General features: G+C 47.1%; 1 protein-coding gene across 2 annotated transcripts in view; it reads right to left on the bottom strand.

Moving 5' to 3' along the window:
• Positions 1-23,971, bottom strand: part of LYRM4 (LYR motif containing 4) — a 106,909-nt gene that overhangs the window by 46,920 nt on the left and 36,018 nt on the right. Inside the window, exon 3 of one of the 2 annotated variants that reach the window (XM_072945738.1) lies at positions 22,058-22,136. The exons of the other annotated variant lie outside the window; for it this stretch is intronic. Within the exon in view, the coding sequence (XP_072801839.1) occupies positions 22,058-22,136 (79 nt within the window). The remainder of the gene's footprint in view (positions 1-22,057; positions 22,137-23,971) is intronic. 2 annotated transcript variants of the gene reach the window in all.

Raw genomic sequence — 23,971 nt, 5'->3', positions numbered from 1 at the left:
AAGCCACTTCCAGGGCACCGTCAGGAGTCCTGATGCACAGGGTGCAGGCATGTAATCACAAGGGTGGTTGTCTTGGCTGTGACGTTCTGGTGGTGGGAGACAGTCGGAACGGGGCCTGTGGATACTAAGAAAATCTCTGAAATGGCTTCTTCCGTGCGACAAATCCTCCTGTCTGCTAGCCCCTGCTGGGTTCTAAGCCTTCTCCAAGATTTTCAAATTGAATACTCAGCAGTCTGCAGTCTGCTCCTCTCCTCCTCAGGAACCGACGGAAGGAGGTCACCCAGGCAGTTTTCACAGCCTCCGCTCCAAGCAGTGCAGTTGAGGAATCCTTCTTGGCTGTTCTGTGCCCGTGGGTTAAAGCACCCAAGAAGTTTGCTGATGTTCTGATCGAAGGATCTTCCTTTGGAAACGAGTTTTCCATCTTCATCTTGAAAACAAGTGGTGACAGCTGATTACCTGTTTCACAGGGGTTCAAGGTTTTGGTGAATGTGGACCTCAGATTGCTCGGAGTGGGAGAATACGATTTTACCCATGGCGGCGCGGAGTCAGGACTAGGTCTAACCCCTCAGCACATGGTCACACACAAGCAGCGCCGCACACAGGAACGTGCCTCTTCACCGCTGCAAGCGACTCATCTTGGCAACACTCATTTTGTTTAGGGTTGCTGGCTCTTTGAAAATATCTTAAACACCCCCTGCTGTGTAAATGCTGTGAATGTGTGTCACACTTGTGAACGGCAAGAGGAAGGAGAAACGTGGAAAAGTGCTAATTCAGTAAATGAAGGAGGATCACCAAGATCTCCATTTCTTTGTGTGTTTAAGAGAGCTGGGCTCTGGACAGGTGTGACCACCAAAGAAATGTTTATTTTATTTTATTTCATTGTATGTATGTGTGTATGTATGTAAAGGTAGATTTATTTAGAGAGATACATACTGCATAGGTGTAAGGCAAGAGAAAGGCAAGGAAAGCGCTGTGGGAGTTGGGTGCTCAGGTTAAGGTAGAAGTGGGTACACACTCCACAGACAGAGTGTGGGCCGTCTCCAAAGGGGAGGGAGCGAAAGGGCCCAGAAATGTTCCTTTGAGCAGAAAAGAAAAATCACAGATGATTTTAGCAAATTTTAGCTTTACATTTCTCTGCGGGTTAATACACTCTCTGATGGCTCCCCTTATATGGCACAGGTGATGTCTTCTTAAGGAGCTCAGAGAGAAGTTTTCCTAGTAAAGCATGTCTTTACTTGGAACTAAATCACCTCCAAAAACCTCTTGCCTTCTTCTCCAGGGTGATTTCTTTTCAAGCACCGCCTGCCGCTTTAAGAGCGTGACGCAGGGAGACCCGAGCTCTCTGGTGCCAACACAGTCGCTATCTGAGCGGAGGAGGCCCGTCTGACTGCCCTCCGGATCCAGCTCCCACACTGTCGTGCTACGACCTGCTGATCCTGTCCTGCTCTTCTGACTCGAGGAATATTTTATTTAAGCCTTTTCTTCAACCATTTTAGCCATGGCTGTCAAACATGTCCTTATGGCACTGGGTTATTTCAACGACTAACAAAAATACAAAATCCAACGAGAGCCAAAGATGCTGTAACTTATCTTCCTTGACTAGTTTGTGGGGCTACGGGACAGGCGGTCCCACCACAGCGGTGTCTTTTCCTGGTACTGCAAGCAGGCCAGGTTGACTGTATTTGTAGAGAGATGAGGGATTTGTGGGAAATGAAGACAGTTTTCAAGACACACACTAGACCTCACACTCACTCTGGGAGACGACAATGCCTGCTGGGCTGGCGTCTCTGTTCAAAACGTTCCCGAGAAGCACTCCGCACCCTGGGCCCCGGTTGCACCCACACTGCCACCACTGTTCACTGCGCATTTCACTGCGAGAATGTCTGTCTTCCCCTAAGATTCCCAGCAGCTTAACAGTGAGGACTGAAACTGTCTACTCATCTCACATCCCTGGTGTCTAGCAGAACACTTGGCAACAGGAGATGCTCAATATTTATTGAATGAATAACTCTACACTCTTTTGCATGTTGTCTGTGTCAGCAAAGTTTCATCCTTCGAGGGCAGATTTACCTTTTGGAAACAGTTAAAAGTGATTCAGAGTCAAGTATAAAGAAGGGCCAAGATATTACTCAATTTTTGTACGTGCATTGGACACTCAAACTGAACGCAATTCTGAAAAGGAAGCTTATTGGCGTGAACAGGCCCCTCAAGGTGAGTAATTTGAAGAGCAACACTTGGATGCAGAAATCCTCATGTGGTTCTTTAAAAACTCAGTGTTGTGATTCCTAAGCATGGCTTCTTAAAATAAAAAATAAAGCCTCTAAATGTAAATTCTTTGTTTTCTGCAGTGTGTGTGGGAATAAAAAAATACAAAAATTATTTCTATGGATGTTTCTTAAACGGACATTTAAATGTGGACAGATTTGGTATTTCAGCAATCCACGGTGTCGTAAAAGGGACTGGAAATACTTAGCTTTTCCATCTTGGCTTCCTGTTTCACAGCCCTGCTACTTCCCTGCACCTCAGTCTGATGCAAAGCACCAGCCTGGGCAATGCGAGAAGGACACAACCTTGGTCTTTGCCTGGCTCACGTCTTCCTGTCACAGTAATCATGGGTACTGGTGCAAAGCGTCTTTTCCCTAATGCCTAGAGGATGCAGGACTGGGAGAAAAGTAGCGATGGGACAGCATTAGAGACAACCTGAATCAAGGAGGAAAGGCGCAGTGCTGGCCCAGGGCCGGGCGTCAGAGGTGCTGGGACAAGCACCGCTGTGAGCGAGCCGGGAGCAGGTCGCCGGGCCTTGTGGGGAGCCCGGAGTCCCCTCAGGGCTGTGGCCTGGCCTTCCTCCCACAGCCAGCATCCTTTACTGAATGTGCTACATTTAACTGATTTCAACGCTAACTTTTAATCCAAGGGAATGCATTCCAAAGCTGGCCTACCGGGAATTCTTTCTTTTTTAAAAACCTGATGTGTAACAGTCACAGGAAAGTACACATGTCATTAGTGACTCAAATTATCTCCGTAATGGGTGGAATGAATTAATTCCCTTCCCTGACGATTTCCAAAGGGGAAGAAGTAAATGAATGAATTCACTATCCACATTACTATTCATTGCTTCAGAATGAGAAGAAAAACCTAAACAAATGTAACCCTCAATGTTATTTTCAGTAAAGTCCAAACAAACTGAAAATAGGAAAAAAAGTTGTTTTTTTTTTAAAGGTCATGTACAGGAGATATTTTATGTAGCTCCTGTGAAATGACAGAGATGGAAAAAATCAACACTGGGCTTCCCAACACAAGCTGCAGTCCACATTCAGTCATGTGGTCCTGCCGGTGAACTCCACAGCCCATCTGGGCACCAGGTCTGCCTCTGCCTCTTCACTGCCACGGACACTCTCAGTCCACGGGGCTGCTTCTCAACAAGACACCTGTTTCTCATGGTTCTGGAGGCTGGAAGCCTCTGGTGAGACCCCCTCTGTGTCCTGACTCTGTCGTGGGACTCCTACCAGGGCACTGATCACACTCACGAGGGCTCCACCCACACGCCTCATCTAATCCCAATCCCCTCCAAAGGCCCCACCTAATATTGTCGTACAGGCGTCAGGGTTTCCATATATGAATTTGGGGAGGGGGCACAAGCATTCAGCCCACAGTACACATGGAGTATCATTACCATTTACACTCCCATAAGGACAGTCAGCGATCTGCTCCAGGGTCTAACGCACCGAAGCGGCTACAGACATCACCTGCACTCAGACTTCCTGCTGCGCGCAGACGCCATGCCCAGGGCCGCCTGTCTCCTGCGCCCTCAGCACCCGCACTTCTGCTTCCTCGGCTTTCGCTGATGGCGCCTGCGTGACCCTCCCGGAACACAGAGGCTCCGGCACGTTCCGTTAGGACGCGTGCATCAGATACACACGAAAGCTTGTCCCTGTGCCCTCAGGGGCGCACGTTTTCCGAAAGCTGGGCTGTGAGGAATTCTCTCTCTTCCTACAACACACACCCAAACATCCCCAGACAAGTGGTCAGTTAAGACTGATGAGATCTGCTGGCAACTCCCGGTAATTTTATGAAAATCAGGCTTGCTGAGTGGAACCCTTCAACCGACTGAAGAGTCAGCTGGAATTTAGACCAATAACTGCTTCCTTTCATCCCTCACCTTTCCCTGGAATGATGAGTGCAACATAAAGTAGTAACACATGTTGCTGTCCCTCAGGAAACGTGGCCAAGACTCTAACAGAGGAGTAGACAGGTTACAGAGGGGACCAAATGTGCACACAGGCAGGGCTGGGGAAACAGGTGGTTTGGGTGGCAGAGAGGAGCCCTGGGTCCACCAGCCCATCACGCCCACTTCATGGTCCCCAAAGGAAAAGGCTCTCCCTGGACTGTGCAGTGTTGTGGCAAAGTGACAAGAGAAGCGGAGGCGGGGAACTAAGTCTCTGCAGAGTCCTGAGGGAGGCGCCAAAGCCTGGCGGCCCCATTCCCAAGATGCAAAGGGATGCGGCTCTGACCCCAGCGACACAGGGAGTCTAAGATCCAGAGCAGGAAAAGGGGAAAAGATTATCAAAGTGGTTAACACATGACAGTTTAAACGAAGATTTCCTTTTCAAAGTTTTTTTCCTGAATAGAGGGAAGGGTGAGGGTCCTGTGTCGCCATCTGGGGGGCGTCAGGCCTGGATGCGGAGGGGAGGCTGGAGATGGGTGCCCACCCTTTGGTGCTTTTCATTTACAGAGAGCATCACGGCTTTGAAAGGCTTTCACACACACTACCTTTTCTGACCCAGAGAGAAAAGGAGAAGAAACGAATAAAATGGGTGGGATTGAAAGAGTTTTCTCTGGCTTCCCTCCCTGCTGCAAAGGGTTAAAATAAGGCAAGTTCCTTTTAAGGAAGGGTGTTTACTGGCAGCTCTGATTGGCCTTTTGGAAGCAGCAGAAAGCATGCATTTCCATCTGTGGACACACACGTGTGTGTATCGTCATAAACTCCTGTAAAGATTAGAAAATGATACAGAGATCTTGCTTTTCTTGATCTTTTTCTCACTGAGAATTAAATGCACAACTGTAAACAGAAAAGGAGGAAAAATCCCTCAATAACCCAAAGTCAGAGTCAAAGCTGGTTTTCCCCTCATTGCAATAAAACATATGTAAAATAAAATGCATCACTGGCATCATTTGTTTAGAATTTATTATATTTTTATAAAATTGTCTTATGCATAAAATATATCACTTAAACACTAAGCGTACAGTTCAGCGGCATTATGCACACTCACAGTGTGGTGCAACCATCACCCCATCTGTCCCCAGAACCCTTCCTGTCCTCCCAAATTGAAACAGCAACTCCCCACTCTCCTAGCAAACATCACTGTACCTTTTGTGTCTACAAGTGTGACTACTCTAGATGTGTCATATAAGTGGAATCATAATAAGAGAGTCATTGTCCTTTTGTGACTGGCTTATTTCATTCAGAGAATGTCTTCAAGGTTCACCCTGTGCCAGTACACGTCAGAATGTCACTCCTTTCGAAAGCTGAATACTTTTCCACTGCATACACCACATTTGTTTATCCGTTTATCCTTCCGTCGACATTTAGGTTGTTTTCACCTTTTGGCTGTTGTGAATAACGCTGCTATGAACACAGGTGCCCAGATACCTCCCTGAGTCTCTGCTTTCCATTCTTCCGGACATCCAATGAGAAGTGGCACTGCCGGGTCATATGGTGGTTCTATGTTTCAATTTTGCGAAGACTCGCCCTACAGGCTGAATTCTGTAAGACCTTGCCCTACCGGGCTCACAAGACGCTCTGGCTACGGCCCTGCTGGCCGCGAGTGTCTGGCTGTGCTTAATCACTGAAGATGTGACCATGCCAGATGGAGTCTCATTATGGCAGCCACACAGGCTAATGAGGCATCTTTGCCACTGGCCACACATCAGGTTCTTCGGTAGAAACAAACAAGCAAAGTGTCAAGACAAAACCACAAGTGATGATTTAGCTCAGTAAGCACATTTGCTCACTGGGCTGAGCTGAGAGCCAGCGTCTTCCAGGGGGCGGTTCCCATGAGCCGGAAGGGCCCGGAACCCCAGAGGCCCCCGTGGAACCTCAGATCCGTCTGAAGTTCACCCCGCCGGCTCACTCCACCTCCACGTGGCCCCCGTGGGTGGCGGAGCAGCTGTACACGGTGGCTGTCCTGACTTCCCAAACTTGTAGCTGCTGTGTGCCGACGGCCTTCCTTTGCTGTCGGTGGACCCAGCTCAGTCTACCTGTCCACTCGTTCCTCTGGCAGCAGCTGGAGGGGTTCTGGCATCTGTGCTGATGGACTTTTCACACCCGCTGGCTCATCCACATCATCCTCATATCTAACGACGCACTGTCTCCCTACCCTTAGGATCTCACTGACGTATCCAAGCCCCAGACCCAGATGTAGGCTCCACCCTTCCGCTCTTCCCAGCCTGTTGGCCCTGAGCTTGCTGCTCCTCCTCCTCATGCAGGCTCCCGTCCGTCCGTCCCTCCCACTCTCCGAACCCAGCTGCCCCTCCCGCTTCAGGGCTGCTCTGCCCAGATGGAGCTGGTGACCAGTCATGGCAGGGATGCTGGCGTGGGTACCCCGCTCCACCTGACTTCCACGCTGCATTCTCCTCGCCAAGCCCGGCCTGGGAATGACGGCACCAACCTCTTTCCCTTTCTGCTCCTGAAGTACGTTATTTGCCTTTAAACTTGCCGTCTCTGGTGCACAGAGGTGGCTGTGCCCACGCAGGACGAGGCCTCAGCTCTCCACAGCCGCAGCTGCAGGGCCCTGCCAGCGTCCTCAGACACCCGCGGCCTCTCAGATCTGTAAGCCAAGCTGTGTGCAGGGAGTTTTGCTCTGTAGATTTCTTGAAAGAACTGGATGAATTCTCATGATGAACGATGAATGGATTTTCATGTCAAGAAATATAAAATTACAAAAAACTGTTGATATATGTCATTACATAACTAAGTTTTTTTATAGCCCCAAACACAAACCAGGTTGAAAGATGAATGACCAAGTGGGAAAAAAGAAAGGTGAGGTTCTTCAGCGGCCCCTCCGTCGCCTCAGGACGGTCCTGATGTCTTTTCATCTACTGTCCCCCACCCACCCCCAACAGCACCTGAGGCTCCTTTAGGAAAACGCACTTTCCCTGTCTGCTCGCAGAGGCTGCTCCGTTAAGCTCTCCCTCCTCTTCAGCGTGTGTTCAGTGATTCCTTCTGCACTGGCTCCTTCCTCTTAGTGAACAAACATAAGGAAACCTTCACACCCTCACAAAAACAAAACGGCCCAATGGACCCGCCTACCTGGCCCCTGGTGCTCCAACAGGTGCCCGTTCTCTCCTGCTCGTTACTGCCCACCTTCTCTTCTGCATTCGGTGCCTCTGCCTCTGGGCCCCAAGCTTGCTCTGCGGAGTCTGTTCTCTCCAGCAAAGTTGCTCTGGGATTCCGAGTGGCCCCACCCACCTCTTCCAGAAGGCTTCCTGCTGAGCTCCAAGTCCCGGGACACAGGCATCTTCTGGCCTCTCCTCTCTCTGCCCTCTCCCTCCAGGCAACACGGCCCAGTCTCAGGGTTTCATCTCTTATCAGAAGACGTCCAAACTCAGGCCTGCTGCCCTAAGGAGTCTCTGAACTCCAGGTCTGCATTTTCACCTATCTGCTGGACGTACCTAGAAGATACGATGCTGGAGTCTCAAGAGAACACTTCTTCCCTCACGTGGGTCCTCCTTGCTCCCTGCTGCTAACAGCATTCCCGCTGAACAAAGCAACACACGCAAAGTCGCACTGACACAACAAGTGAACTCTGCCCACAGCAAGGCGGCTCAGGTTAGTGGCCAGCGCCCTGACCGGGAGTCAGACCCCGTAACCAGCCTCGGGTATTCTTTTTATTATCAAAACTGGGACAAGTATTAATCAATTAATGTGACAGTTCTGAACCCCTAGGATGCTGTGTAGAAATAACAAAGACGAATTAAACCAAAAGCATTGACAAGGTTTGTGTGTGAGTGCTGTAATTGGTTTTGTAATGACTATTTTTCTGTTATTTTAGCTATTTTCTAAGGTGTCTGGAGAGTTTAAAAGCAGCAGCTATATGAGTTTAGGAACTGCTTTTTACATTGGTTAAGAAAATAATTTAGCTTTTAACCAATGCTTACATGTTTAGCAAAAATCCATTTTCAAGCTTTATTTACTGGATGTATAAGCTGGATACAGTGATTATTAAACTGAGAATAAACTTAGCCACGGCCATCAGCCCCTGGATATGAAAAGGCAGCCAAGGCCGCAGAGGCACGCCGTGTGCGTCTCCTTTGTCGTCAGCGGTCTGGGGTCACGGCTCTACCAGGAGCCTCTGGGTGCTCAGGGCGACAAGCCTGAGCACGTGCGTCTGAGATGTGACCTCGGCTTTGGCTCTTCTTTCGGTCGGTGTGCAGAGGACAGTAACCTGTGTGGCCGCGTAGCACCTTACATCACCAGCCAGACTGGACCTTGTTTGGCGCTGATGGCGTTGAGGGAACTTCTATATTCTTTAGTTGAAATGTATCCATTCTTAAGGCGGCCATAACCCACGAGGGGGGAATATTTTATGTTATACAGAGATTTTGTTGTCAAAAGACCTAGTCTGCACGTATGTTTTATTTTTATAATTAGCATTTGCCACACACAGTTGTAGAAACTACCATGAAAATGTAAATCTTAGAGCTGAAGGGTGAGTGCCTGGGACGCACGTTAGCTCAATACTGAAGGCTTCTCTCTCCCTCTGCCTTCCTCCTCGGCTCAGTCTCTGCGTGGAGAAAGATAACCTACAGCCCGTGCGCAGATTTAGAAGGGCATCTGGGAACTGGGTCTCTGGCTGGTAACCCAGGGCTAATGGCTCCAGGAAGGCAGAAATGAACTCCGCTGCCCTGCAGTCCCCGCCCTTTCCTGTGAGGCATGAACCAGAGGCTGCCTGTGCTTCCTGCCCCCGCACGGGGCCTCGTCTCCACTGGGCACTGACCTAGACTCGCGGGAGGGGGCTGCATCACTCCTTTCCAACCTCAGTCAGGGAAAGCAGGCGACCTGTGTCCGGCACTTAAGAAACACAACACATGGGCGCCATTCTTATTGTTGTTGTTTTTGTAATTATTATTACATTTGGAACTGTTACATAGCAAAGAAAGGCTTCCCGTCAAAATGGATCAACGTGTACTAAAATGAAAACTCTAAGCGACCCCGGAGGTTGCAGTTTCTGGAGCGCACGCCTGCCTCTGCAGCGCTGCGCAGCCGGCACAACGCCCTGCTCCGAGTTTCCCACCAGACCGCACTTCTCTCTCCTCCCGCGCCCTCCCTCCCCGTTCAGAGTCGCTACATCAAGTCTGTGGGTGGAAGTGGTCATCTCTCCTCTTCTGACTGTGCGAGAGGAAAGGAATAAAACAGGCAGAAAGACGGATCTGACAACTAAATAAGAAAGCCTGGATCTCATTTAAAGCTCCGCTTGAATGTTAAGAATAATAAGAACCAGAAGTCTTACTTCCTTTTCTTGTGCATCAGAAGCTTTTCTAGAAGGGGCTAAGGGGGTAATTTAGTCCACCTTCTTGTTTTCAGACTGGCCCGAATTGAAGATGTATGATTCTTCATGTATGTTCTTAAATGTCCACATTGTAGGTGCTGAGTATTAAACAAATTTCAAAAATCCAAGCAGGATACAAGTGGGGACCAGCGTGGCATTTCACACTAAAGGGGTCAAATTATAACGGGATCGTCTCCCCTCTTTCCTCTTCTTTTTAAAGGAAAAAACAATTTTATTTTTATTTTTCCCCTTTAAAAGGCAATAGGTATTAAACAAGCTAGTGTTTATGCTTCTGTGAAAGCTTGATTTTACTCTGTGGAGAAGCTGTAAAAACCCTACAAAAACAAAAAGGACTTGCTTATATTTTATAAAGATCAAACTTATTAACATTTTAATAAACTAATTTAAGCCATCTGGTGTTTGGAAAATGGATTGGGTTCCCTAAAGAAAATGAACAAGATATAAATAACTCCAGTTCATGCTTTTTTTCTGAAGGACAAGGAGAAGGACTAGGACTTTGCTCACAGTCCCTGCATCCCAATCTGCCGGGCGGTGGGGAAGGAACAGACAATGAGCGTGGATTCAGCAGAAGGGCGGGGCGTCACGTGAGCACCGCGGAAGACCTATGATGCTGTCCCAGCCCCAGTGAGACCCCCCAGGGCTCCCTCAGGACACGGCCCAGGGCGCGCTGTGACTTCCCACGGGCCTCGGGCGCAGGCTCACCTGGAGCACGTCTCTGCCCTCAGCATTGGCACCCCTGCCTTCACTTGGCAGCTCTTTCTTGCTCCTTGGCTGGTGCTTCTGGAAGCCCTGCCTCAAAATGCCCCTCTCCTGCCCTCCGTCACTACCCCTCAACATGTCCTGGCCAGGTGCTTATTCTGCCTCATGACCAGTCTCCTCCCCTGGCTCCCAGAGGGCTGAGTCTGTCTCTTCACCTGAGTTCCCAAGGCTGCAGTGAGAGTCTGGTATGAAGCGTGAGTGCTGTCTGGTGACCAGATGACAGGGTGACAGAGTGAAGGAGGAAGAGGCACTGCATCCGCTTGGTGCTCGGGGTGGGGGCGTGGAGCTGGCCCGCTGTGGGGAAAGGTACTGACAAGGGCTGCACACGGGGGGTCCTCCTAGAACACAGCCTGCCTTCCAGGCAGTCTAAGCCTCCGGAGACCGGCCAACACACATTGGGAAGGCATGGGTTTTGGCTTCGAATAGCTCTTGGTCGAAATAAAAAGTGAACACAAGCACACAGCACTTTGTCAGAGATAAGCGATATAAAGTCCGCCATACAACACCAGGCACAGAGGGAGCCCGCGGCAAGGCAAAGTCCAAGCTAACACAGAAACAGAATGTGACTATATAAGAGTTAAACCTTCTGTATAAAAACTGGTAAACAAGGCCAAAAAGTAAATGACAAATGGGGAAAATGTGTTTGTGACAAATACGACAAGAAACAATGAAACAATGATTAATACAGAAAACAAACACATGGCTAATATGCATAAAATATCTTTAACTTGAGCCATAACTAAACAGATAGCATCTTTGACATGGAAACAACCTAAGTGTCCACCAGCAGGTGAGTGGATAAACAGGACATGGTGTCTATATACAACGGAACACTACGCAGCCATAAAATAGAATGAAATTCTGCCGTTTGCAGCACCATGGATGGACTTGGAGGGCATTATGCTAAGTGAAATCAGTCAGACAGAGAAAGATAAATACTGTATTATATCGTTTATATGGGGAATCTAAAAAACCCAACAAACCAGTGAATATAACATAAAAGCAGCCGACTCACAGATATGGAGGTTACTGGTGTGCGGGAGGGAAGGGGAGATACAGGGGTGGGGGAGGGGAGCACAAACCGCTGGGTGTAAGACAGGCTCAAGGATGTACGTACAGCACGAGGAATACAGTCAATACTTTGTAATAACTATATATGGAAAGTAACCTTTAAAAATTGCATGAAAATAAAAGATACCATTTTTACAAACTGGAATGATAAAGAGGAAAATGTTTGCTATTCTCAGGACTGAAGGGAGTGGGTGAAGTCAGGACTGCTGGGACGCTGAGCTGCCGGGCAGTGTAGGGATGTCTGCCAACATTTTCAGTGTCCACACCGTCTGACTCAGTTCTGTGCATTTATCCTAAACAAGACACAGCAGTCAGCATGTCTACTCCTGCGTGCTTCATGATGGCAAAGAGCTGAGATCCACGGAGATGCCCATCATTAAGGGATCAGTTAGTTAAATCGCAACATATCCATACTGTGGAATACTAGTCAGTTGCTCAAAAGAAAAATACCTTCTGACTTATGAGAATGTATAAGACATACTGTGTTAGGTGGGAAAAAAGAGACTATAAAACAGTGTTTATAAGTCTATTTCTGTTTTGTATTTATGCTTTGTTTGTTTTTTTTTTTTTTTAGATTCCATATATGAGCGATCTCATATGGTATTTTTCTTTCTCCTTCTGGCTTACTTCACTTAGAATGGCATTCTCCAGGAGCATCCATGTTGTTGCAAATGGTGTTATGTTGTCGGTTTTTATGGCTGAGTAGTATAGAATACAAACTTGTGGTTGCCAAGGGGGCGGAGGGTGGGAAGGAACAGACTGGGATTTCAAAATGTAGAACAGATAAACAAGATTATACTGTACAGCACAGGGAAATATACACAAGATCTTATGGCAGCTCACAGAGAAAAAAATGTGACCATGAATATATATATGTCCATGTATAACTGAAAAATTGTACTGTACACTGGAATTTGACACATTGTAAAATGATTATAAATCAATAAAAAATGTTAAAAAAAAGAGTATTTATAGTGTAATGGCAGCCACATACATCCATATACTATCTCCAGCTGCGCTGGAAATTTCTGGAAGGATACATAAGAATCTTAATCTGGAAAGTGAGATTTAGAGTCAGGAGAGGAGGGTGAGTACAACTTTCTTCTTGCCTTTTAAGTCTTTTATCTTGAGAATGTATTATCTTGATAAAAAAATTACAAGCAAATAAACGTAAATTAAAAAAAATCAAGTTATCTAACTCATAAATCACAGGGCGTTCTTGGTTGTGTTTTCTGACCCCTTCATTTTAACACACGATAACGATATTGTATCAAGTGGCGCTTAAGGGCTGGGCTCTCAGCCGATGTGCATCCTGCCCCTCTCACTTACTAGGGTGACAGTGGGTTAGTTCACTGCTCTGAACTTTAGTTTCCGCATCTCACAGTATTGGTTGTAAGATTAAATGAGATGGTGCATGTCAGTCATTTAGCACAGAGCTTGGTGCAAAGCGAGGGCTCACTAAATGTGGTTTATTACCATTGTAAGAACTCTTTCATGCCAATTTTCCAGTGCCCTGTTACCTGGAATTATCACTTGACTCCTGCTTTTAGATCATAAAACATTATTATCCTATCTTAATCTCAACAGCCCCATTTTTACTGAGTTTCAGAGAAATTAAGTTAAAATTAATTTCAGAGAAATTAGCCTAAGATCACAACCTAGGATCTGAAAGCAGATCTGATACAAAGAGTCTCTCCCTATCTACCATGGCTGTGCAAGGACCAATGAGTCTCTATATTCTGACATCGATTCATGTCGACTGCGAACCCCTAGGCATTAGGTAGCACGGAGCGCTACATTACTCCGTATGGTACCTCGGACAGAGCAAACCAAAGCGCTGCTTATAGCTCAACTCTGTTGATGATCACCACTTTCCTTCAAAAGATTTTAAATTTGTCTACAGCGGTTAGTGGTTATAGCATAAAGAGCTCAAAAAGTACAAAAAAGAAAAGAACCATAAAAGCGGCTAAATCACCTAAGAAATCAATACATGCTTCACTTAATCTATGAATCTAATCACTGTTGTCCCCAAATTGAGACATTTTCATTAGACTGCTACTGTGCTCAATAATTCTTTACACAGCAGAATTTATCTGACCCAAAGAATGTTCTCCCTGGGCTAGAAAAGTAGACTGACGTTGGCATTGCCACTTACTAAACAGAAGCAAAGAGTTCACAAAATTTTCCCAAGGTCCTTGGTGAGTTAATGGCAGAACCAGATTTGAGTTCAGTCTCCTGCTTTCTAACTTGCCTCAAATTCCACACAGAGGGGTCACACTCTTCCTTGCTTTAACTTTTTCAGAGGATTTTCCTGGAATCAGTTCCGAGTTTACGCTGGAATTAGGAGCAATACACTAAAGCACACGGAGTAAGTAGTACTGGAGTTGAGGTAAATTCCTTAATAAACACTCAGAGTAATTGATTTCCTTGAGTTAAAAAAAAATATTTTGGCTCAAACGAAGACTGCTCAACATTTTAAATTAACTGTCACTTTAAATGCTTTCCTTACACATAGATGTATTTTAGCACAATGTAACTCTGCTTAGGAAAAGTTCATTTGGAAGAAAATTCAATTGGTATCTGTAGTAGCTCCATCTCTGTTCTGATCTTTTTTTTTTAAATTGAAGTATAGTTTATATACAATGTGGCGTTAGTTTCTGGTGTGCAGCACAGTGATTTAGATATATATATATATATTCTTTTTTCATATTCGTTTGCGTGATAGGTTATTAGAATATACTGAATATAGTTTCCTGTGCTACTAAATATAACAGATAAACAACAAGGTCCTTCTGAACTATTTTAATGAACAATCAGTTGCATGGGATGGCTCTCACAGTCTCTGACACTGAAAATTTAATAGAATGTTATTTATTTAATTAAAGTCACCCCACCCCCCCAATATACACATGCAAACATACACATGCAGCTACTCATAGTACGATCACTTGACAACCTCTCATTTGACTGAAAACGTCTAATTTCAGAAAATATCATTTTATATCAGTCACCTTCCTCTGACATCTTTGGAAATATTTTGGGTCAGACTCTTCCCTAGGACATAATGCAGTAAAAAAAAAAAAAAGTCCCTCTGCCATGTCTCAGCTTCCCCAAAATGAGTACTTGGAGGAAATGAAGCGGACAGTGAAAGGTAAAACTCTTGTGTCTTAATGGCGAGGCAAAAGGACAGCTGTTGATTTAAGTGACCTCAAAATCCCAACCTTTCCTCAGTAAAGGCTCCTAAGAATTTACTGGCAATTCATCCCAGCTGAAAGAAAGGTTAAAAGAAAAAATGTCTGGGTTGCCGTCCTCACTGCGGGATGCTCTTGGGTTGGAGTCCCAGGAGTAACATCTAGGGCCCCTCGTCAAGGTATAAATGGAAGAGAGATGTCAGAGCAGTGGCTTGTTCAGTCCAGGTTCTAAGATCAGTTCTCCAAATTACAAATAAGTTAAATTAGAGCAACTGTATCTCTGACCAGGGAAAATTCAAACCCCAAGTGCAATTCTAAAATCGGCCATGACCCTACAGTTACTAGCGTTTTATTTCTGGAGCACAAACGTGAATTATGGTTACGAGAGGTGAAGGGTTCACTGTGTACTGAGACACACAAGAGAAGTTCTAGGAGCTGATTATAAATGCAAAATATTCCAACGCTATTCTTGAGAAATGAAAATCTAAGATGCAATCATAAACATTTCTATCAACAAATAATGGAAAAGAGCTCCTAATGCTCTTACAAGTGCTTACTAGAATTAAAGCTGTGTCTGAAACTGCAGATGGGGGTGATCAGAGTAAGCCTGAGAATGCTGTTTCGAGCATGTGGTCTTGGATAATTTTCAGATTTCAATTTTGCAAACTGAAGTTTCTGAACCTGAGCCCATGGCTTCATGAAACCCAGATACCTTAAGTAAAACTGTGTGTACAGGTAGACACATTTCTGGAGAGAGGGTGCTATCAGATGTAAGGCATTGTGTTAAAACTTGCCTCATACACTCAAAAAACAACCATATTCTTTGACACAGTAATTCTAATTTTAGGAATTTGTCTGAAGAAAATAGGAATGTACATGTCTGTAATAGGAGAGAAAAAAAAAGGAAACCAAGTAATTTTCAACATTTGGGGATAAAATAAATAATTCATGGTAAGCTCTAAAAATCAAATAATGGAAGCCATAAAAAAAATCATGAGGCACCAGAGAACTGAGCCACATGAGAAATGGTCACCATACACTGAGCAAAGAGAGGCTCCAAGCCCAGGGGCAGGCTGCTGTCCCCAGTGTAGCTACAAAGGGGAACCGGAGCCTCCATTTCACTCGTGCCGATGGTCCAGGGAGGGGGAATGACTGTTGACAGGCAGTTCACGGAAGCACTCTGAGTCCTTCTGGTATCAGACTGACCCCCAAGCCTCTACTGGAAACAGCAGAGCCCAGAGACACTGGGTAGGACATAACTCCGTGATAAAAACCTCAGAGCGGGGAGCAGGGAATATTCTCACTGAGTGCTGGGCTAAGATTACGAGTTTGTTAAACTGGGAGAACTAGGACAGATGAGCAAGAAATGTACCTGACTGTAATTCAGGGTTATCGTCATTAAAAAGGGCCCCGTATGATGCGTAGAAGCCGACAAGGTGATAAGAGAATTAGAAAAAGCAGCATTTTGCAGCCACCACGTAGGTGACTGATCCAGGCAAGGTGCGTCACTGTCTGAAAACCATGGGGTGAAAGGCCGCTGGTGGACAGATTATTTATTAATCACAGAGAGAAATGGGGTGTTTGGAATAGAAATGCCACTCCTCCACTTCAACAAAGGACTAAACTGGGCACAAACTAATAAAGCAAAATCGACATCACTGACTAGTGATGAGACACAAAGGGAGGACACCTGACTCCCCAGGCAGGGGTCCTGCTGACGGGTCTCCTCTGAGTGTGGCAACAGAGACGTGCTCCGACAGCTTCAGACTGGGGAACCGTCTAGACTACGTCAGTATCACGGAAGTCAAACAGAAAGGCAGAGGAACTCTTCTACGGTAAAGGAGACTTAAGAGACATGACTGCGAAATTCAGTTCTTGATCTTGGCACGGGTTCTGGATTAGAAACAATTAGTGAAGGTGGGGTAGCTGGAGCGCGTTAACGGGGACCGCGTGTTGGATAGCAGGCACTGATGCTCAGTTCTGAGCGGGGAGAACGGCACTGTGACAAGGCAGAAGCATGTCCCTGTTCTGAGAAGCCATCCCCTGACGTCTACAGAGGTGGTGTTACGCCTGCAACTTAATGTCAACGTTGGTGAAATCAAGTAAAGTGTTGATATTCATCCTTTCACAAAAGCTGCTTAAGTTCGAGTGAGATAATTGCTTAAAAGGAGAAAATCATCCGCAGCAGGATAGGCTACTTTTCATTCAGACAGAACATGCCGGGACGACCAGCCGTGACGTCGGCCCCTGAGCTGTCTCAGGCTCCTACCAGGCAACGAGAGGAGCACATGTTTAGACGGGCGAATAACGAACTTCTTCAAAGTGAAACTGCAAACCTCACCAATACTGTCACAGTAAACATCATGGGCGATAGGAAACGAAGATGAGATTAACACGCAGAAAAGTGCTGGTGTCCCCCACAATGCTAATAAACCAAGAAATCACTTCAGTCAAAATGCAGAGCTAACGGAAGCCTGAGATTTACCAAGGCGACACATGAGCTTACAATCCACCTCTTCAGAGGCATGAGGTCTATTTCCTTTGCTGAGCCTCTTGGGGTTCGCCTCCTATAGGCCTTTAAATGAGTGACATGTCAAGAGCTGTCACTTCTACCTGCAAATGACCGGGGTTGGGTGGAGCCCACGCAGGGAGGGAGCCCCAAGGGCTGTGTCTGGCCCTTCGGATGATCACATTCTCAGGCATTTTGTAACACTTACGGTGGTGGACCTTAAGCCCTCTAAACTGTTTACCTCATTAGTAAAATATGTTTATATTTATTTGTAAATTATCCACATGTGCTCCTGTGTTACCAAATTATGCAATTATAAAATATATACAAAAGTATGTATTTTAAAAGATGAGATAAAAAAATGTAAGCAGAAGCTCTGTCCCTTTCTCTTGTACCTCACAGGGTTGTCCTGCATAATTCCTGAGGGACACCCAGCTCACCCGGGCCAGCCAGAGGATGACGGATAGTGTTACAGTAGAGCAATGTTCATGTCGGTGTTTTAATCACCGGTTGCTTTAAATTACCCTTCTTTTGCAGAGGGGCTGGGAACACTCTAAGAGCCACAGTAAGAAGCCCCTCGCACAAGGACCTCAGTCAGCCTCCGCCTGGACACCTTCAATGACATCAGGGAAAGGGCTGGGGGCTCATAATCCCAGAATGGCTTGTTTACATGCTGAACGGCTGTTTTATTGATTCACACGGTAGTTTTATTAGAGTCTAGAACAGTGCCTGGCCCATAAAGATGGCAGAAATATTTGCAGAAATCACGGACAAATGTTGAATGACTTTTTAGAGGACTCTCGCTCACACCTGGTCTGACTTTGCACTGAGATGGCAGCAAACCCTGGTATCACACTCTGCACCAGGCACTGTCACCAGCACTTTTCGTGCATTAACTCTCTGACTCCTCTTGACCTTGGGAGGTAGGTGCTGCCAACACTCCCATCTTCGCTGAGGAAACCGGGACAGGCAGTGGCCAAGCGACTTGCCCAAGGACGGCAGCAAGTGAGTGGCTGAGCCAGGATTTGCTGGGGACGGAGTGGCTCCTGGGTCCACGCCTGTAACCGCTCCACCATGCAGCCTCTCGCCAGCTCAGAGGACTGGCCTCACCTCTGCCATCTGGATGCACAGACACCTTGTGTAACCCCCCTTCACCCGAGAGCAGGTCAGAGCTGGGAGCCTTCTACATTCATCTCTTCCAAGCCACACATTCTAGACCCACCCACTGCTTAACACACAATGTGGACTCAGCCCTTTGAAACCTGGGTCTCCCTCTCTTTGCGTCTGGTCAAGTTTGTTCCTGAAAGGTCAAGAGTCCAGCCATGGACTCCAGCAGTCCTGGGTTTGACCCAGCCTTGCAAGCTTACTGTTTGACCTGAACAAGTTTCCTCTTCTGAAAAATGAGTTGCTAACAGTTCCTTCTCTATCGGAATGTTTGCTCTCCTTTGGTCCAAGGAGTCCCGGCCCAGCACACCACCCTCAGGGGAGACCCATTAGCATTCATTTGGACAGTGACGCTGGACTCTATGGGAATGAACTGCACCGGCCTGGGTAATAGCTTTCTTCTATTTTCGCTGGAATGATTTGGTTCTTTAACTTAATTTTATATGGTGACACTGACTCAATTCTGCCGCATAGGAAAAAAAAATCCTCATAAAGACAATTTATAGCACATCAAAATATTGACAGAACCTTAAGCCCTAATGTCTGAAGGTATCTGTGGGCAAGATTTACGACAGAAGCTCCACTGTTATAACCTGGCAATCAGGAAGTATTGATAAACGCAGACAACGTTATTGATGTCAATTAAGGAAGCATAAAATTGATGAGCCCCCAAGGTGCAAAGACACAGGCAGCTAGAGTCACGCCGGGCGAGTCACATCTCACCAGCACAGCGCAGAGGGAAACCAGGCTGCCAGGAAACAAAGGGCGCTTCCGCATTCAAAGGGAGACTATTTAAACAGATGGGCATCTGGCCAGGAATATCTAACAGAACCTCAGGTAAAGTTCTACAGAAAAAAGATGCCAACTGCTGTTTCATGAGAAGGTAGGCAAGGGACGTAGCCGGGAGGAGCCAGAGTACAGACGCACTGACTTAGCTCGAGTGGGCCAGCGCCGGCTAAGCTGGACCTGACTGTGTAAGTGAGCAGTGTACGCCAAGCCAGAGCCCTCAGGGAGAGGCAAGTTTTAGGGCAGTATGAGATCTGCAAATGTTAGCCACTATATATAAAAATTGATTAAAAAACCCAAATTTCTTCTGTATAGCACAGAAACTATGTTCAATATCTTGTAATAACCTTTAGTGGAAAAGAATATGAAAATGAATATATGTATGTATATGTATGACTGGTGCATTATGCGGTGCACCAGAAACTGACACATTGTAACTGACTATACTTCAATTAAAAAAAATTAAAATTTAAAAAATAGAATATATTTTAACACTCCCAGGTATCCTGTTTTGCAGGACCTGAGAGAGTCTTGGGTTTATTCTCAGTGGATGACATAAACAATCGAGGTTTCGTTCTCTCTGTACAGGGCAGAGAGAGCACCTGAGCCTGAGTTACTGAGAGAATGGAGGCACTGGGAACCGGTGAGGAAAATCAGTTTAAGAGGAAGAGAGAACTAGTCAAGGTTTGGTTGTGATGGGTTTTAAGTGCTGGTAAGACACCAAATGCAAACATCTACTAGGCACAGAGGCCAAGAGTCTGAAGGAGAAGGGAGGACCAAATACAAAGTCTCAAGGAGGAGGCAGGGTGGACCGCCTCTGAGAAAGAATCAGGATATAAGAGACTGACTTAGTGGTAAGGGGGGCTATGCTTCTGAGACAGCAGCTGCATTTTTTGAAGGGAAAAAGAGTTAGAAAAAAGTAATAAACCGTCACCAACGGTGCAAGGACACGACGGGGCCCCAGTAAGGGAACACACCACCCTCGACCATCTGGGAAGCTCGTTCTCTTCAGCCCAAGCCTGGGAGGCCACGAGGAGCACCGAACGACAGGGATTCTCACCCCGAGCTTCGGATCGTCCGAATCACGCCTGGCTGCTCAAATCACACCACAACACCAAACCCATCTCTTCTAAGCACCATAGAGTCAGTGAGGGCTTAAACTGTCCTCAATCCACAGAGAACTGGAGTTCAGTTAGAGAGGACGACCTGAGGTTCATGTGCACGAAATTAATAAGTGAAAAATGTTGAAAGTCTTAACCTTCCTTGGAACATTCCAAAAGCAACCAGGTCAAAGTTAGCCTTCCAATTGAGATCTAGTAGTTTTTATACACGAAAGATACACAGGATAGCTCTTCCCACCCACTGGGCTGGCCATCATCAAAACAGCAAGTAAGAACAAGTGTTTCTAAGAATGCGACAAAATTAGGAGCTTCTACGCTGCTGCTGGTGATCAACAATGGGGCAGCCCCGCCGGAAAACAGGTAAACACCCGGTGCCTCAAGAAGTTGAACACAGAGGTACCCTCTGGCTCAGGAGCCCACTCCTAGGCATACACTCAGGAGAAATGAAAACATTTATGTCCACATGAAAACGTGAACATGAATGTTTATAGCAGCATCACTCATAACAGCAAAAAATTGGAAACAACCCAAATGTTCATCTGATGAACGGATAAATACAGTATGTACATCCATACAGTAGGGTATCATCTGGCATTGAAAAGAATGAAGTGTCAGCACGTGCTACAACATGAATGAAACCTGCAAACATTACGCTAAATGAAGGAAGGCAGTCCCAGACACACATTCCACTTACGTGGAGTGTCCGAGTAGGCAGATCCAGAGACAAAAAGGAGACTGGGGGTGCCAAGGGGTAGGGGGAGTGGGTTGGGAGAAGTGGTAACAATCATGCAGGCTGAATTTCCCTTTTGCCCCCAGTTCTTTTTGGCGGATATACTTTTATTGGCACGTGAAAAATACTTCATACAGAAACTGCCTCTTGGAATTCAGCCTTCGTGGTTCTACTCGAGCCACTGAGAAGTGTTTGGGAGGGTCTGGTCTGTGTTACAACGAGTTGCACAGGCCAAAAGCAAAGGCTTTGGGTTCAGCACGGGGTGGCTGGACAACGGAGCTGCCCGGGAGTGGACCGGCTATCGCCCCTCCTGCCATGCGGGGTCTGAAGCCAAACTGGGCCCGACCCCGTTGTTCTGGCGCCAGAGATTTTTGTCTCCCATGGGCCGGACACCGTGCTGTGTGCTTTGCTCACTTTCGCTTGGTCTTCTCACCCCAAACAGAGGGGGACACTTACGCCTATTTGACAGCACAGTTCATAAACTGAGGAGGTGGCCACCAGGACCTGACAGCTCTCCCACCTGACTGTCCCGGCCCCGCGTATCCCCCAGGGCAGGGTGAGAAAGTACTAGGGAGAGTTCAACAGCCTCCGTTTCCAACTGCCTCTTGCTTTCAGCGTCTTCTGGGGGAGCCAGCACATTCACTTCCAGAAGGAGCTCCCGGCCGCCTCCTGCTAAGGGACCTTGGCTGGGGGGCTGGTCAGCGAGGGCTCTGTCCTCATGGGTGAGTGGCGCCCCACAGCCGTGCTCCCTCCCTCTGTACCCAAGAGGCTAAGGGGTACCAGGGCGGGGGTCCTGACCACCCCAGGGCTTCTCAGAGAGGCTGGGCTTGCTGCTCATGCTGCTGGGCAGGGGCAGGGGCCGGGCAGGAATCAGGCCTCCTGAGTCAGCTTAAAACTCTGCCTTTCGTTTCTGCCTCCGAGCTCTCTGGTCTTGACTAAGCATCCACGGAACACTGACTACTCCGCAGGCCCCAGGGGCACCGTGGTGAACACAGGGCCACTGCTGGCCTGCAGACCGGGAGGGCCGGCCCTCGAGCATCCTGCCCTCCCCCAACGAGGCTGAGCTGCCTCCAGCCACGAAGCCACCATGAGGCTGCAGAGGCCAGAAGTGAAGATGCCTGTGCCCCAGGCAGGCTCGGTGAGGCACAGACACATACCGCGAGGGGCCACGCCGCTTCCGAACTGCCTTCTTGACTTCACTCCATGGCCCAGGACTGAAAAAGGGCGGTCACTGTCCTGAAGGGAAAAAATGGGCTCCGGTTGAAAAATATTTCCAGTAAGAAAAACACTTAATATTATGAAAAACAAGGACAGCTATTCAGCCAGCTGCATACTTTAAATAAGAGCTGAGAGTTACTGAGAAAACAAAGTGCTCAGTTTGGCCTGGCTAAGACAGAACCTAGCTCAAAGCAAGAGGAAAATTTATTTCTGCTCTTTCTTCCGGTCCCCCTTTCCTCATCCCACTCCATGGAAGGTCTGCTAAGTCCTAGTAAAGAAAACCTCATTGGTAACGAGGCATCCACGACCTGTCACCTGCATGAAAGGGCAGCTTCTGTCACAGTTCACAGGTCCCCCGAAGCCGCCGTGATCCACGCCACAGCCCTGCCGTCGCCGGGTGTTAAAGGCTTTTACAAAGTGTAGCTGAGGGCTTTTCTGGAATTGGCCCCAGCTGAGGCTGACAGCGGAGAGCCAGCATTACATAATTCAGTGTTACGTAACCCAGTCACTCCCCAGGCTCAACAAAACATACTGTCTGTTTGAGCCCGGCAGACACGCCTTCCTTTTCCAGTCATTTCAGTAAATACAGAGGGTCAGTGACACAGCTCACCCTTGGTCAAAACCCAACATTCAGAGGTATGTTTCTGGGATCTAACAATCATTATCAATTATTTTCAGCATCAGATAATGTCAGGTGTGAGAGGGGCCTCAGAGAGCCATGGGACGCCCCCTCCCCATCCACAGAGGAAGCTGGCATATGTGACCGCCTGCCAGTGCTCAGTGACAGGGTGTGCACTGGGCTCCCGCGGCATGTCCACGACTGTGCGGCAGATCTGGACTGCACTCATCAGTGAGATCGAGGAACCTGATGAAAGAAGCCCCAAATCCAACCTCAACCAGGCAGTTAAACTTAGCTTTGTTAAACATAGCAGACTCATAAAAAGAATTCTTGTGCTATTAGGCTCTTGGAAAGCATCGCACCCAATTCCTTACTTTTTACAGATGCAGCCTATCGGGTCATGGATGAAATTTCTGAGGATGCTATCTTGAATATATGATGGACTGTGATGGGGAGTCCATGTGACCTCAGGTTGGTGCTGCATTTACAACATTAAGGAGGTAAGACTGGGGAGCAGGGAGAGAAGTACTTGTTAGGCTGTATGATGCGGAAAGGCCTGAAGAAAAGGAATATGTGGAAAATACTGATTTAATTGTGCACCGGCAAGACTTAATAAGGCTAAGATTGTTACAGTACCACATCTTTGAGAATTTTTAGAGCCTTTTGATTATTTATAACCAACCAATCGATGAAATGACAGCCTTAATTATCAGACTGGGGAAGAGAGAACATTTCTGACACATCATTTGGCTCTGGTATTTCAACAACGGAGCAAGTACTGCAGTAGCCTTAACTTATGAATGGCATTCCTTCGGCTTCAGCAGACAAACTGAACGATGACAATGTTTTAAGAGAGACTGAATATCATGACCAAGGATACAGAGCTACCAAACAAGGCTTAGGATTTAAATTTAGGTGTTTCTTGCTCAAAGCCTCTTCTCTTCCCTGCCGCTCCGCTACTCCCTAGTACACCTCTGAATAAAACCAGAGCAGTTTTTCAGACACACAGATCAGGAAAAACCTTTCCGACGGGCCACACGGTGACACTGCCCTTCATGTATGTGCAGGTAGAACCCGTCAAGTTTAAAAAGCTCCAACCGCAGAGATCCAGGGCTCAGGAACAGAGTGTGAGTTCTCACACACACCGGGGCTGGGGCTCAGCACCTCCCCGCCCCCTCTGGGGACCTGGGACAGAAACACAAACGGACATAAACGGGGGACCCCTTCTGCTGCC

This window comes from Vicugna pacos, chromosome 20, assembly GCF_048564905.1.
Source record: "Vicugna pacos chromosome 20, VicPac4, whole genome shotgun sequence".
Lineage (NCBI taxonomy): Eukaryota > Metazoa > Chordata > Mammalia > Artiodactyla > Camelidae > Vicugna > Vicugna pacos.
The sequence above is the reverse complement of the archived record's forward strand: the minus strand, read 5'-3'. Positions and strand labels throughout refer to the sequence as shown.